The sequence below is a fragment of the Molossus molossus genome, unplaced genomic scaffold (assembly GCF_014108415.1).
Source record: "Molossus molossus isolate mMolMol1 unplaced genomic scaffold, mMolMol1.p scaffold_m16_p_12, whole genome shotgun sequence".
Classification (NCBI taxonomy): Eukaryota; Metazoa; Chordata; class Mammalia; order Chiroptera; family Molossidae; genus Molossus; species Molossus molossus.
Genome location: NW_023425347.1, coordinates 30,583,721 through 30,599,221, shown reverse-complemented (window position 1 = coordinate 30,599,221; position 15,501 = coordinate 30,583,721). Strand labels below are relative to the sequence as shown.

At 39.8% G+C, this 15,501-nt stretch overlaps 1 protein-coding gene across 5 annotated transcripts in view; it reads left to right on the top strand.

Annotated features, from left to right (window-relative positions):
* Positions 1–426: 426 nt before the first annotated feature.
* MTF2 (metal response element binding transcription factor 2) overlaps positions 427–15,501 on the top strand; it is a 93,956-nt gene continuing 78,881 nt past the window's right edge. For 3 of the 5 annotated variants that reach the window (XM_036257477.1, XM_036257479.1, XM_036257484.1), the window contains exon 1: positions 463–677. In XM_036257477.1, the coding sequence (XP_036113370.1) occupies positions 673–677 (5 nt within the window). In that variant the 5' untranslated portion in view covers positions 463–672. Of the gene's footprint in view, positions 678–15,501 lie in introns of all 5 variants that reach the window. The other 2 variants (XM_036257483.1, XM_036257480.1) reach the window with 2 other exon arrangements.

Here is a 15,501-nt window from a genome sequence, read left to right as displayed (position 1 = left end):
TGTGACATCCCGGGTCTTCTGCTCAATGAAGGAAATTCGAACAGCAGGCCTTAGGGTGAAGACAGAAGAATCGTACTTTAGCTGAGGTTTTCTTCTCGTAAAGGAAATCGGCAGGGCACGTAGCGAGCAAGGTCCCTTATCTCAGGAGAGGAGTATATGCAGACTGGACACGACGCTTTCCTCCAAGGGAGAAACCGCAGAACCCCAGCGGACAGCCAGGAGCGCAGCGCTCACTATTGTGTTAGCACCGGCGGCGGAAGAACTCGGTCCCACCGCAACATTAAAGAGTCCTTCTTTGTTCAGCGTGGGTCGGAGACGCAGGGCACGGTGTTCTTCCGCGCTCGCCGCGCAGTCCCCGCCCCCTGGAGGCTCTGGAGAGCTGCCATTCGGCACCGGAGTGGCTCCGCGCTCCCAGAATGCACCGGCAGTCCGCGGGAAACCAAAATGGCGAAGGGCTGTAGCGAAGTGGGCTGTGTTTAAGGCCGGTGTAAGAACGCTCACTCTTACCCCCATCCCTCGTCCTCGGGACCTTGGTTTGTGCGTGTGTATGTGCAGGGTGCCCGGTGGGGCAGGTGCCCAGTAAGTGCTCGGACTCGCCGGGGAAGTGCCCACGGGGACGTGATTGGTTGTTTTTTTCCTGTATGAAGCGGTTGGCACCACTGAAGTGACCGAATGAGGTGAGAGACCTTGGCCTGGGAACCAGGCTCTTCCGGAGGAGATTGGTGGCGGAGGAGGGGGTGGGGGAAGAAAGGAAGCAAGTATAAAAGGGAAAGATGGAGGATCGAGGTGGAGGTGGGGGTGGCGGCTGCAGTATCTGTATGTGGGTGCTTTGCATTCATGTATGTGATGTAAAGAATGGATGGAAAGGAGTAGTCAGTTGGGTGTTGGAGAAAATAGAGACTGAGAAAGGGAGCGGGGCATGAGGGAAGTCCGTTGGAGGAACTAGATGAAACGTTGAGACGGGGAAACAGTGTTTGGAGGGGCAGGAAGGAACCTGGGGGCGGGAGACGGTTGGAGCGGCAGGATGAACCTGGTGATGAAGGGGTGGGGAACTGAGGGGAGGAGTCGTTAGGAAATGTGGGGTGCAAAGTGAAGGGGCTGTTTGGGACCTTAGGGGGCGCAAAGAAGTAGTAGCAGATTGGGACGGGAGGTGAAATTGTATGGAATCGGAGTATGGGGATATAGTAGAAGGGGAGGATGGAGGATAAGGCGAACCCTAAGTGGAACCTGGGTGTAAATCCTGAAAGCTTAAAGGGAAGAAGTGGAAGTGTGAGATGGGGAAGAAGTACTTTACATTTGGAGCACACCAAAAATCCAAGACAGTTCTATTTAATTAAATCTAACTCATATCCCTGCTCAAGAGGTAGATTTGTATTATTGTGTTCATTTTACCATTGAGGGGTTTAAGGAATTTAAACTAATTTGCCAAGATTTCTTAACATATTTTGGTAGTGCCAGAACTCTTAACTCTGTGTGTTTTACAATCTGGTGTCCTTGGTTGCCGGAATTCTTCTTTGGAAGCAAATAGACGGAACAGATGGATTTATAGGGGTGATTGGAGGAACAGTGAGGATTCGTGAACAATGGGAAAAAGGATATGGAATGTTATTCAGTTCTGCAAAGCATTTAACTTTAATTAAAGATAGAACCCATTTACTGATTCAAATATGAAAAACCTAGGTAGGTCTGTGTATAACAACAAAGCATGTGAGGTGGGTATAGAACTAAAAATATGTAAATAGACTGATTTAATTTGACTCCAGATCTCAGGTAGTTGTAACTTTCTCCTTCACATTGATTCCATGTAACCCTCCAGTATACCTTGCCTACAGGCTGGTTTTAATTTCCATGTTTTCATTTTCTCTTCCCTTTTTGGCAAAGGATTGCAAAGTATTTGGTTTTGATAAAATGAATACTTAAATTGTTAAGTGACCTTTCCAAAGGTTTGAAATGCTTGATATGGAGCCATTTTGACTTGAAGTTTTAGGTGCCTAGTAGTTTTGGCAAGGAAAGAGTTAATTTTAAATTTCTTAACATAGAGCATTGTATTGTTGAAAATTGGAATGTTACTCACAATTCAGTCATTTGCAGTGATAGCTTGAGAGGGGCTACAAGGTGAAATTGTTTTTGTTTTGTTTTTAGGTTCATAAATGTAAAAAAAGTATAATTCACATTTTTAATTCGCTCACCTTCAATTTTTTAAGGTACTAAAAATATTCTAAAACATTTGAATTAAGAGTGCACCTGTTTCCTGATACTGAGTATTGTGTTAATGGGCATTAACGGAAATCTATACCTATTAGGGTGAACGCACACATTATTTTAGAACCAGAAGTATAGAAATTATCTGGTTAAACTTTTCCTCGATGAAACAAAATACATTTCATAATCCTTTTAAGTATGTTTGTTACCTCAGAGCTCGGTTTGGAAAGGGATTTTATTCTGTGTATTTTGCTATGGGTGCTTTGATGTCATGGATTATAAATATACCTTTTTATTACATCCTTGACTAAAAGGGTAATTTGTTCCATTTATATTTCATCATAATCTTTACATCTTATTTTAGGAAACTGGCAATATAGTGATAATCTATTTTAACACATGAGGAAATTTGCCTCTGAGGAGTTGCCATTGCCAACATCTGTAGCTTGTTGATTCTGAAAGTAAAATTTACTGTTTTAGTTTAAACTTCCACAAATGATATTCCTTGGTTGATATTTTCATGCTTTGTTTCCCAAGTTTTTTAGGATTTGTTTATTGATAGAGTATAACAATCCCAAATTGGAATGTGGACGTTTCCCTGAGGGTGTTTTTATGTATTAGGGTAGTGCTGTGCAATAGAATTTTCTGCACTGATGGCAGTGATCTTAATTTGCTCTATCCATTATGGTAGCCAATAGCTGATTGTGGATGTTAAACACTAGAAACTAGATTTGTAATTAATTATTAGGTGAGACGGAGGACTGAATTAGTTAATTTTAATTGTCACCCTAGGATATATTTAGAGGAAGGGAGAAAGAGAGAGGGAAACATTGATGTGTGAGAGAAACATCTATTAGTTGCCTTCTGTACACACCCCGATGGGGGAATCAAACCCACAACCTAGACATGTGCCCCAACTGGGAAATGAACCCAAAACCCTTTGGTGTATGGGATGAGGCTCCAACCAACTGAACCACCTGGCCAGGGCTGAGAATTGAATTTATAATTTAATTTAATTAAAACTAAAATTTGAATGGCCATATGTAGCTAGTAGCTGCTGCCATATTGGACAGGACAATATTAATGATTATTACATCCATTTACTAGGAATTGTCACATCCATTAACCATGGAAACCCAGGAACCCAAGGGTAAGGAACTGTTTTTTAACAAAGGAGATTGAAATTCTCTTTGTACATTTTTAAGGTAAAGTATTTTTCATTTTTGCCACACATCATGTCTTCTGTCGTATCTCTGTTTTCATATAACATTGCAAAAGAATAATGAAGGTAGCAACTTCTCTGGTATTTTTCACAGATATAAGATTCTGTTTCTTGCCCTTGCCAGTTTGGCTCAGTGGTTGAGCATCAGCCTGCAGACCAGAGAGACCTGGGTTCGGATCCTGCTGGGGGCATGTACCACAAAATAAATAAATAAATAAATAAAGTGCTTGCAACACATACTGACTGAATTACTTAAAAAAAAAAAAAAAAAGATTCTGTTTCTTTTGTTGAAAAACAGCAAAAATGGATGTTAGGAAAGTTTGTTTTTTAAAAATTTACCGTTACTTTGACACATTAGTTAAAAACAATTTTTATTAAGGAGAATTTCAGACATATACAAAGAGAACACAAATAGTATAATGAACTTTTTTTGTACCCATGCTTGTTTCATCTATACCTCTACCCACTTCCTCAATTCACGCCATGGTTTCTATTATTTTTTAAAGTTTTTATTTGAGGTAAAATTTACATATATTGAAATGCACATATTTTAACTGTACACTTTTAAAATAATAGCTTTAGTGGGATGTAATGCACATACCATGTTTATATGTATGTAATTTACATGTTATGTTATCTTTTAAGGTACAATTGATTTTTTTCTTTTCTGTTTTCTTTTCTTTTCTGTTTAGTATATTCACAGAGTTGTGCAAGCATCACCATTGTCTAACTTCAGAACATTTTCATCACCCTAAAATGAAAATTTGTATTCACTAATAGTCACTCTTTATTCCTACCTTCCCCTACTTCTGGCAATCACTGATCTGTGTTCTGTGTTTATATTTTGCCTATCCTGAACATTTCATATAAATGGGATCATACAATTTTTGGCCTTTGTGTCTGGCTGTTTTCACTTAGGATAGTGTTTTTAAGGTACATCCATGTTGTAGCATATATCTATACTCCATGGCCAAAGTTCATATTACATTTTGTTTATTCATTAGTTGGTCGACATTTGGATTGTTTCTGTTTTTTGGCTATTACAAATAATGTTATGAACGTTCGTGTACGGGGTTTGTGTAAACGTGTTTCCATTTCTCTTGGGTACATATCTAAGTCGAATTGCTGGGTCAGATAATACTTTTGTGTTTAACACTTTAAGGAATTGACAGTTTTTCAAAGAGCCTGTATCCTTTTACAGTCTCACCAGCAACATGGAAGACTCCAGTTTCTCTACATCCTTGCTAGTACTCGTGTCTGTTTTTTATTATAATCATGCTAGTGGGTGTGCAGTGGTATCTCATTGTGGTTTTGATTTGCTTTATCCTGATGGCTAATGATGTCGTTGAGCATCTTTTCCATGTAGTCATTGGCCTTTGTATACCTTCTTTGGAGAACTGCCTGTTCATGTCCTTTGCCCATTTAAAATATTGGATTATTTATCATTTGTGGAGTTATAAACATTCTTTATATATTTTGCATACAAGTCTCTTATCAGATGTATGACTTGCAATTATTTTCTCCTGTTCTTTGGGTTGTGTTTTTACTTGGTGGTGTTCTTCGAAGCACAGAAGGTTTTATTTTATTTTATTTTTTAAATTATTAAATTTTTATCCTCACCCGAGGACATTTTTGCATTTATCTTCAGATAGAGTAGGAAGGAGAGAGGGGGGAAGAGAGAGGGAAACATCAACATAAGAGAGATACATTGACTGGCTGCCATCCACACAACCCCAACTGGGGCCAGGAACAAACTGAAGCCAAGGTACGTGCCCTCAGCGGGAACCATACCCGGGACTCTCTGGTCCATGGGCAGACGTTCTAACCGCTGAGTCAGATGGGCCAGGGCGAAGCACAGAAGTTTTTAATTTTGATGTTCAATTTATGTCTTTTTTTTGCTTGTACTTTTTTTTTTTATCCTCACCCGAGGACATTTTTGCATTTATCTTGAGATAGAGTGGGAAGGAGAGAGAGAGGAAGAGAGAGAGAGAAACATTGATGTGAGAGACATGTCTAGTGGCTGCCACCCACATGACCCCAACTGGGGCTGGGGACAAATGTGCCCTAGTGGAAACCAAACCCGGGTCTTTCTGGCCTGCGGACTAACGCTCCAACTGCTGAACCAAACCGGTCAGGGCACTTGTACTTTACATGTCATGTCTAAGAAAATATTGCATAATCCCAGTATTGTTTTTTTGTTTTTGTTTTTTTCCTCACCCGAGGATATTTTTCTACTTATTATCAGATAGAGTGGGAGGGAGGGGGAGAGAGAGAGAGACAGAGAGAAATATCAGTGTGATAGAGCCACATTGACTGGTTGCCTCCCACATGACCTGACCAGGTTTGGGGACAAGATGCAACAGAGGTAAGTGCCCTTGACTGGAATCGAACCCAAGACTCATTGGTCTGTGGGCCGGTGCTCTAACCACTGAGCAAAATTGGCCAGGGCAATCCCAATATTGTTTTGACAAATGGATATACTGTATAAGTCATACCTTTCTCAGCCATTTTCCTCCCTAACTACTGTTCTTATTTTTTGCACTTGAGATTATTTTTGTCCAGAACTTTATATAAATGGAATCATACAGTATGCATATCAGTTAAAAGTTTTTAAAAATTTTGTTTCATAAAGCCAGAACCAGTCTTAGATTGAAAATCCCATTCTGCAAAGTATATTGTTGTAGTAATTGCTTAAGAATCTTAAATCATGTCTTTGTGTAATATACAGGGTTTTTTTTTTTTTTTTAATGGCTTGTGAAGATAGTTTTTATATTTTGAATGCATAAAATCTGAGTAAGGCCCTGCTGGTGTGGCTCACTGGTTAAGTATAGACCCATGCACCAAGAGGTCACCCGTTCAATTTCGGTTCAATTCCTGGTCAGGGCACATGCCCAGGTTATGGGCTCAAACTCAGTGAGGGGCATGCAGGAGGTGGCCAGTTGATGTTCTCTCTCATCGATGTTTCTATCTCTCCCTCTTCCTTCCTCTCTGGTTAAAATCAACTGTTGTGGTGCGAAAGAACTTAGAGACCACCAGAGCTAAATTAAAGCCAAATAGAGAGCAAAGCTGGCCAGTGACTGATCTCAAATTCTCGGAGACCAGCCCTGGGGCCTCCAAATGTGGCACGACAGAGTCAAAGAAAGACCACTACAGAATTAAATCCAAATAAGAGCCGTTTATTATCCAGCCAGCATCTGATTCCGAGCACCCTTGTGACAGTCTTCGAAATCAGCCTCGATATGCTTTATTACATGCCTTTTATACCTTACAGAAAATAGGATCTTCTTGATATAATGCCTAGGGCCACAGCAATGCTGTATAGAAGCAGTTTGCCTTAGGGATAACAGGAACACCCAGGCACACCCAGGAACATTGGGTCACACTTAGCCGCGAGCTGCACTAACACAATGCAAGCCCAATTTCTTGATATTGTCGGGGAGGTCAAGTCTCAGACTTAAGACCTCCAGGCTCTGTGGACTCTGTCAGACACATAGCTGGCTCTCAACAATTTCTGGTTCAAGGGGTCTTTACAAAACAGGTTCAACTAGAGTGCACACAGTGACTTTCCCAATCATCAATTATGGAGCTATAAACAAGTCAGCACAATAATTTACCAATCATCAATTATGGGCTTATAAACATGCCAGCACACAACAAAGAAAATATATTTAAAAAATAAAAAACTGAGTAAGGATTTAGAGAGAGACAGAGAGAGAGAGTGTAATATTTCTAAATGTTGCTTAAGATCAGGATTTGAAAATTAGGGGAACAGGGCAATGTATGGGATCCTTAGGATGATGGAAGTATTGTTATCTTGACTGTATTAATATTTTGGTGCGATAATCTAGTTTTTAAAGATGCTACCATTTGGGGAAACTGGGTATAAGTTACACAGAATCTCTTTTTTTTTTTTTTTGGTGCGTGGGTTGATGCTCCACCACTGAGCTGCACCAGCCAGACTTTTTTTTAAATTCTCACCCGAGGATATTTTTCTGTTTATCTTCAGATAGAGTGGGAGGGGGAGAGAGAGAAACATCGATGTAAGAGGGACACATAGACTGGCTGCCTCCTACATGACTCTGACCAGGGCCAGGGCCGAACCACAACCAAGGTACATGTCCTTGGCTGGAATCAAACCTGCAACTCATTGGTCCCCGGGCCTGTGCTCTACTGCTGAGCCAAACCGGCCTGGTTGGTTTGGCTCAGTGGTTGAAGCTTTGGCTGGTGGACCAGAGAGTCCCGGCTTCAGTTCCTGCTAGGGGCACGTACCTTGGTTGCAATTTGTCCCCGGCCCCAGGGGCTGTGTGGGTGGCAATCACTCCATGAGTCTCTCTCATATCCATATTTCTCTCTCTCTCTTCCTCCCTCTCTCCTTCCTGCTCTATCTGAAGATAAATGCAAAAAAAAAAGTCCTCGGTTGAGGATAAAAAAAAAAAGTATACAATTCAGTGAGTTTAAAAAAAAAATCATAGAGGGTGTGATCACCACTATCTAATTTTAGAACATTTTATTACCTCAAAAAGAAACCTCGTACAAATTCCATTCGTTTCCCATTTCACCCTCCTCCCCATCTAGTTCCTGACAACCACTAATCTACTGCCTGTTTTTATATTTTGCCTAGTCTGGACATTTTATATAAATGGAATTATACAGGTTGTGGCCTTTTGTATTTGGCTTCTTTCACATCCATGTTGTAGGGTGTATCTGTACTTCATATCTTTTTGTGCCCAAAATATATTTCATTGTACAGCTATCTTACATTTTGTTTATTCACTCATCAGTTGATGGACAGTTGTTTCCACTTTTTGGCTATTATAAGTAATGTTCCTATGAACATTCCTGTACAGAGTTTGTGTGAACATGTGTTTCCATTTCTCTTGGGTACATATCTAAATGGAATTGGTTCGTCATATGATACCTCCATGTTTAACATTTTGAGGAACTGCCAGTTTTCCAAAGAGCCTGTACCAGCAAATGTGAGGATTCTAATTTCTCCACATCCTTGCCAGTACAGACAGACATGGGGAGAAATTAGAATCCTCACATCTTGACTACTGTTGCTTTGAATAAAATTTTAAAATTGGGAAGTGTGACTCCTCTGGTTATATTCTTTTCTTTTTTTCAATAATAGGGTATATGGGGTTCTTTCTGTTCTCTATGAATTTTAGGATTAGTCAGTTTCTGCAAAAAAGTCCACTGGGATTTTGATAGATACTGCATTGAATCTGTAGATCAATTTGGGAAATAGTGCTATCCTAATGTTAACATCCATGAACATGGATGTCTTTCTAATCCTGTAAGTTTTAATTACTTTCTTTCTCTGTTGTTATGTAGTTTTCATTGTATAAGCCTTTTGCTTTTTGTTAAATTTATTCCTAAGTATTTTGTACATTTTGGTGCAGTTGCAAATGGAATTTCTTTTCTCAGTTTTATTTTCTGATTGTTTATTGCTAGTGTATAGACATTTTTGCATATTCTTGTATTCTGCCACCTTGCTGAACTGGTTTATTAGATCTAATTTTGTGTGTGTGTGTGTGTATTCTTAATCACCTTTTTGAGTTTTATAGCATATTCCCTCACAGTATTAGTTTTTGTGCCATCTTGAGTATTGGTGACAGTATTTCTTAAACTAAAATATATAAAAACATTACATAAAAATTAGTGCTGTGCTCTACAGCAGGATTATAGTTAAGTATAGCAGGTCTACTCTTGATTCTCACTTTGGGAAACCAACTGAACGTGTCTGATTTACTGTGTATTCCACCTTCTCTCACCACCATTTGGTTTCTGGAGAGATAAAAGATGCCTCAGTATTTTCTCCAATATGTTCTCCCCAGTGGCTGCTGACACCCATTTTCAGTGTTTTGGTGCTGATGCTCTTTGTGTATGCATGTGCATTGGTATTGAGGAGTACTTTGCTACTGCTGTCTGGCCAGTTAGTGATTATAAGATACTATCAGTTGTAACACATCTACATTTCATAATGTTAAAAGGTGAAAATTATGTGTCCTTTAGTGAATGACTTCTCAAGGCACTAGGACCCATTGGAGCTCTTTAAGCAAAGGAGTGAGTTATTAAAACAGGTTTTCCTTATTGAATTGAAAGTGTGTTAAGTAAGTGAGGAGTTTGTGGCAGGAAGATCAGTTAGGAGTCTATGGTAATAGTGCAGGCAAGTAAGGCAGTGGTTATAGGAGATATTTGAGAGGCAGTCTTTCAGGAAGAATCATCAGGATTTGGTGAGTATTTGGAGGGTTATGGAAGGAGGAGGAATCAAGGATAACAAATTTCTAGATTGAGAGATGGTCAGATGGTAATGGCATGAACTGAGTTAGGGAATACTGGAGGAAAGAGTAATTCGACGAAAATGTTAGTTTTGTTAAGATGCTGGAGGAATCCAGGTTGGATGTCTAGTGGGCAATGGGAAATAAGGGTCTGAAGCTTGCAAGATAGAATGGGGCTGGAAAGAAGAGATTTAAAAATTGTCAACAGATAAAAATTAGGAAACATTAGGAGAACATGACTATTTAGGACAGGCAAAACATATAGAAAAAAGAAGGGAATCCTAGGCAACTCCAGCATTTAAAGGGTGAGCAGAGGAGGAAAAGTCAGTACAGAAGAGGTGTGAGAAGAGTCACTATGAGTGACAATTATCTCAGAAACCAAGGGAAGTGAATTTCAAGAAATAGGTCAACCTTTATTATTGTACAAATATTGGGTACAGTGAGAACCGAAATTAGAGCACTGTCTGGTCATTTGGAGGCCTTTGATGCAGTTGTTAACAGTAAACAGGACAGTTTGCAACTGATTAAGTGGAGTGTGCTTTTTTTAAAAAAAATTTCTTTATTGATTTTAGGGAGAGAGGAAGGGAGAGGGAGGGAAAGATATAAACATTGATGAGAGGGAACATCGATTGGCCGCCTCCTGCATGCCCCCAGTTGGGGATTGGGCCCACAACCTGGGCATGTGCCCTGACCAGGAATCGAACCGGCGACCTCTTGGTGCATGGGTTGATGCTCAACCACTGAGCCACACCAGTCGGGCGTGGAGTGTGCTTTTTAAAGCTTATTGGTGAAATAGGAATGAGAAAAATGGATAAATAATTTGTAAGGGCTTTTGTTGTTTTTTATTTTGGTTATGGTAGATTAGCACCAAGGATAGTTGGAGATTTAAAATAAAGGAAAGGAGCCCTGGCTGGCTAGCTCAGTTTTTTGGAGCATTGTCCTGATATGCCAAGGTTGCTGGTTTGATCCCAGTTAGCACCCTTACAGGAGCCAAACAATGAATGCATAAATAGGTGGAAAAACAAATCTGTGTTTCTCTCTCTCTCTCCCTCTCTCAAATCGATAAGTAAAAATTAAAATAAAGGACAAAAAGCCCTGGCCGGTTTTGCTCAGCGGTTAGAGCATCAGCCTGCGATCCCGAGAGACCCGGATTCGGTTCCTGCTAAGGGCATGTGCCTTGGTTGCAGTTTGACCCCGGTCCTGGTTGGGTCCCTTTCACGTTGATGTTTCTCTTTCTCTCTCCTTCCCACTCTATCTGAACAAAAAAATGGAAAAAATGTCCTCTAGTGAGGATAAAAAAAAAAAAGGAGAAAAAAAGGATGAAGTGAAATTCTTTTTTTTTTTCCCCTTTATTGTTTTGAGAGAGAGAGGAAGTGAGAGGGAGACAGAGATAGAAACATCAATGAGCGAGAACATCGATTGGCCACCTCCTGCATGCCCCCACTAGGGTTTGGGCCCACAACCTGGATTTGTGTCCTGACCGGGAATTGAACCAGAGACCTCTTGGTGCATGGGTGGATGCTCAACCACTGGGCCACACCAGTGGGACATGAAGTAAAATTCTTCCTTTTTTTTTTTTTGTGGTACGTGCCCCTAGCAGGAACCGAACCCAGGACTCTTTGGTCCGCAGGCCGACACTCAACCGCTGAGCCAAACTGGCCAGGGCTATTAATTTGTTTTTGTTACAGATGTTTCTCATTTTTCCCCCATTGACACCCTCCTCCCCATGAAGTGAAATTCTTTTTTTTTTTTTATCCTCACCCGAGGATATTTTTCCATTTTTTGTACAGATAGAGTGGGAGGGAGAGAGAGGAAGGGAGAGAGAGAGAGAAACATCGACGTGAAGGGACACATCGAGTGGCTGCCACCCGCACGACCAACCAGGGCTGGGGACAAACTGCAACCGAAGTAAGTGCCCTTAGCGGGAACTGAACCCGGGTCTCTCCAGACCGCAGGCCGACGCTCTAACCGCTGAGCCAAACTGGCCAGGGCTGAAGTGAAATTCTTAATGTGAGATCTCTAATACTGGAGAAGAACTATGTCCTCCTTAAAGAATCGAATTAGATAGGTGCTTTTGTAGATTGGTTTAGGGGGGAAGAAGGTGTGGAATTGAGTGCCCCAACAGACCTGATATCTAGTTCCTTTTCCTTCCTGGCTGGTATGGCTCAGTGGTTGAGGGTTGACCCATACACCAAGAGGTCACCAGTTCGATTCCGGTCAGGGCACATCCCCAGGTTGTGGGCCTGATTCTACTAGGTCTTCTTCACTGGTTTTAGGACCAAATTCTTCAGGATTATATTGAAAATTCTGAACTTTTAATTTTTATTTTTATCCTCACCTGAGGACATTTTTGCATTTATCTTCAGATAGAGCAAGAGGGAGAGAGGGAGGAAGAGAGGAGAGAGAGAGAAACATCAATGTGAAAGAGACACATCGACTGATTGCCACCCACACGACCCTAACTAGGGCTGGGGATGAACTGCAACCGAGGTACCTGCCCTTAGCAGGAACTGAACCTGGGACTCTTTGGTCCGCAGGCCAACGCTCTTAACTGCTGGGCCAAACCGACCAGGGCTGAACTTTTCAGTTCATTTATGCCTGAATTGTTAGCGAGTTTGATTTATGTTATTATAATCAATCTTAGTAGTTCTGAACTTGAACATGAATTATATATTTATCTTGAACTCAACAATGGTTTTTATGTATATTATTAGCATTGTTGGTTTTTGGTGTTTTAAATCTGTAGATAAGTTACCTGTCTAATGCACGCACAAGATAACTAATCTTCTCACAACAAATATGTCATCAGAAATATCCAAACTAATATTATTAGCTAGTATTAAATTGTCATTGTGGAGACATTCTGTTTTCAGTTTGCACAAATAATGAAGATGACCGGATACTTGATGAATTATATTTAACAATGTTGTTTATAATATTTAAAAAGTTGTGATTTTTTTATAGTTCATAAAAATCTTTTTTGTGATTACACAAATACTGTGTACATGTTGCAAAAGCCAAAACATAGAAATGTTCTATAAAACTATTTTATTCTAAATTGTAGAATATTTAAACATATTTTCTGTAATTTCATGATAAGAGGCAAAGTCACACTCACTGAAACTGTCTACACCTCTGTCATTACTTGACCAGTTAGGTGGCTAAGCTGTTTTTAATTCTAGAGGGTTCAGGCTACACCTAAGGTCAGAGTGGCGAATTTGGTTCTGCTTTTAGTTTCAGTCTTCAAATGAGATGAGATTAAGTACAGTTTTAGAAGAGTTGGCTTTTTAATTTACATTTAAATATAGTACATGAACAAATTTGGAGCTGTGTGTTACAGAATACGTGCATTCATAGGATAGCGATATTGGTAGGTGAAGGATTTATCTACTAGTATGTGTATTGGTAAGTATAGACTTTTATTAATTTAAAAGAGATAATTATTAAGTACCTACTTTGTGCAAGACACTATGAAAAGTTTTAGATATCTAGCAATGAGCAAAATATTTCCTTTACATTGTAATTTGAAATGCAAATTCTGCTTGTTTACATGGAGTTTTTTAGGTCATAAATTTCTAGAAAATTGTTTGATTCTGCTTTAAATACATGTTTTACACAGAAGATTCAGAATTAATCATCAATGTATGAAAGTAAGAGAGTTAATTTGTTAGAATATGAATATTTATGGTTAGGTTATTTTTCCTCTAGTTTCAACAACTTCTTCGTTCTTGTAAACCAGTAGCTTGTTAGTGCTCAGTTACTCCCACCCCAAAACCTTCTTTGACCTTCTTGAGGGGTTAAGCTTTTAGAAAGAACAAGCTAAACTTAGTCTGTTAGTTTTCACTTCTATGTGGTCTAGCATTTGAACCAAGTGTTCATAGTTGACTTTGGAATTAACTTCAATAAACAGTTTTTATTACTCCTTTTACCTAACCTATATAAGATACATTTATTTGATATACTCTTTTCTCCTTTTTTCTTAGTTTTCTTTTTTCTTCTTGTCGTTGTTTTTTTTAATGATATTCTTTCTGAGCTGTCTTTCCTAAAAGGATTCTTTTGCTCATCATTCCAATATGAGTTTTCCAAACAGTCCCAGATTTGACTTTCATGAACCATTAACTTTTTTTGTTTGATGGGATAAGAGGGTAGTTTGCTAACATAGGCTTGCCACTTTTTTATTTTGGAAAGTATGAAGGTTGTTGCCCTGGATGGTTTGGCTAAGTGGTTAGAACATTGGCCCACAGACCAAAGGGTGGAAGGTTCATTTCCCAGGCAAGGGCATGTACCTGGGTTGCAGGTGTTATCTCTGGACCCGGTAGGGGCACGTGTGGGAGGCAACTAACCAAAGTGTCTCTCTCACATCCACATCAGTGTCTGTCTGCCCCCCCCCCCCCTCGCCTGCCACTCTCTCTAAAAATCAATGGAAAAAATATCCTTGGGTGAAGATTAACAACAACAACAAAGAGAAAGTAAGAAGGTTATTAAAAATGGCCACTTATCACCATCATTTTATAAAAGGAGAGATATTTGAAGTCTTAGAAAAGGGTATGCTCTCAAAATATGGAATAGTTTCTTAAGTTGGTTAATCTTAATTAAAAACTCAATACAGGCCCTGGCCGGTTTGGCTCAGCGGTTAGAACGTCGGCCTGCGGTACAGAGAGACCCGGGTTCGGTTCCCGCTAAGGGCATGTACTTCGGTTGCAGTTTGTCCCCGGCCCTGGTTGGTCGTGCGGGTGGCAGCCACTCGATGTGTCCCTTCACATCGATATTTCTCTCTCTCTTCCTCTCTCTCCCTCCCGCTCTATCTGAACAAAAAATGGAAAAATGTCCTCGGGTGAGGATAAAAAAACAACAACAAACAAACAAACAAACAAAACTAACTCAATACAGCCTGGCTAGTGTGGCTCGGTGGTTTAGTGTCGACCTATGCACCAAGAGGTTGCCGGTTCAATTCCTGGTCAGGGCACATGCCCAGGTTATGTGCCAAATCCCCAGTGGGGGGCATACAGGAAGCAGCCAATTGATGTTTTCTCTCATCGATGTTTCCGTCTCTCTCTCCTTCTCCCTCTCTCTCTAAAATCAAAAAAGAAAAATAAAATAAATAAAAACTCAATACATTATTCTTGTTTTCTTTGTATTGGTCTGTGTACTTAATTACATTTGAGAACCACTGCCTTAAAACAGAGGAGGAGTGGGTAGCTCTTGTGTTCTAATGTTAGAGAAAAACTATAAAATGTGTTTTAACATAGTATTAAAGGCTCCCAAGTAATCCTGTGAAACGAAAACTGTTATTCTAGAAGATGCCCTTTGGAAAACACTGCTATGGATATTGATGCTATCAAGGGTTCATTTTCACTTTCATCATTTCTATCTTTTGAAAGTTAATTTTTAGTATTTATAAAAAATGAAGTAGTTTTAAAATTATAAAACTTTGAACCAAAAGATTCAGTGTCTTAGGGAACCCTCATGCACTGTTGGTGAGAATGCAGATTGGTGCAACCACTATGGGAAGTTCCTCAAAAACAGAGTTGCCTTATGACCCAGTGATTCTGTTTCTAGGTATATATCCAAAGAAACCCAGAACACTAATTCAAAAGAATATATACACCCTAGTGTTCATTGCAGCATTATTTACAATACCAAGCTATGAAAGCAACCCAAGTGCCCATCAATAGATCAGTGGAAAATAAAACAGCTGTGCTACATATATACAGTGGAATATTAACTTGGCCATAAAAAAGAATGGAACTCTACCATTTGCAATAGCATGGGTGGACCTAGAGGGTATTATGCTAA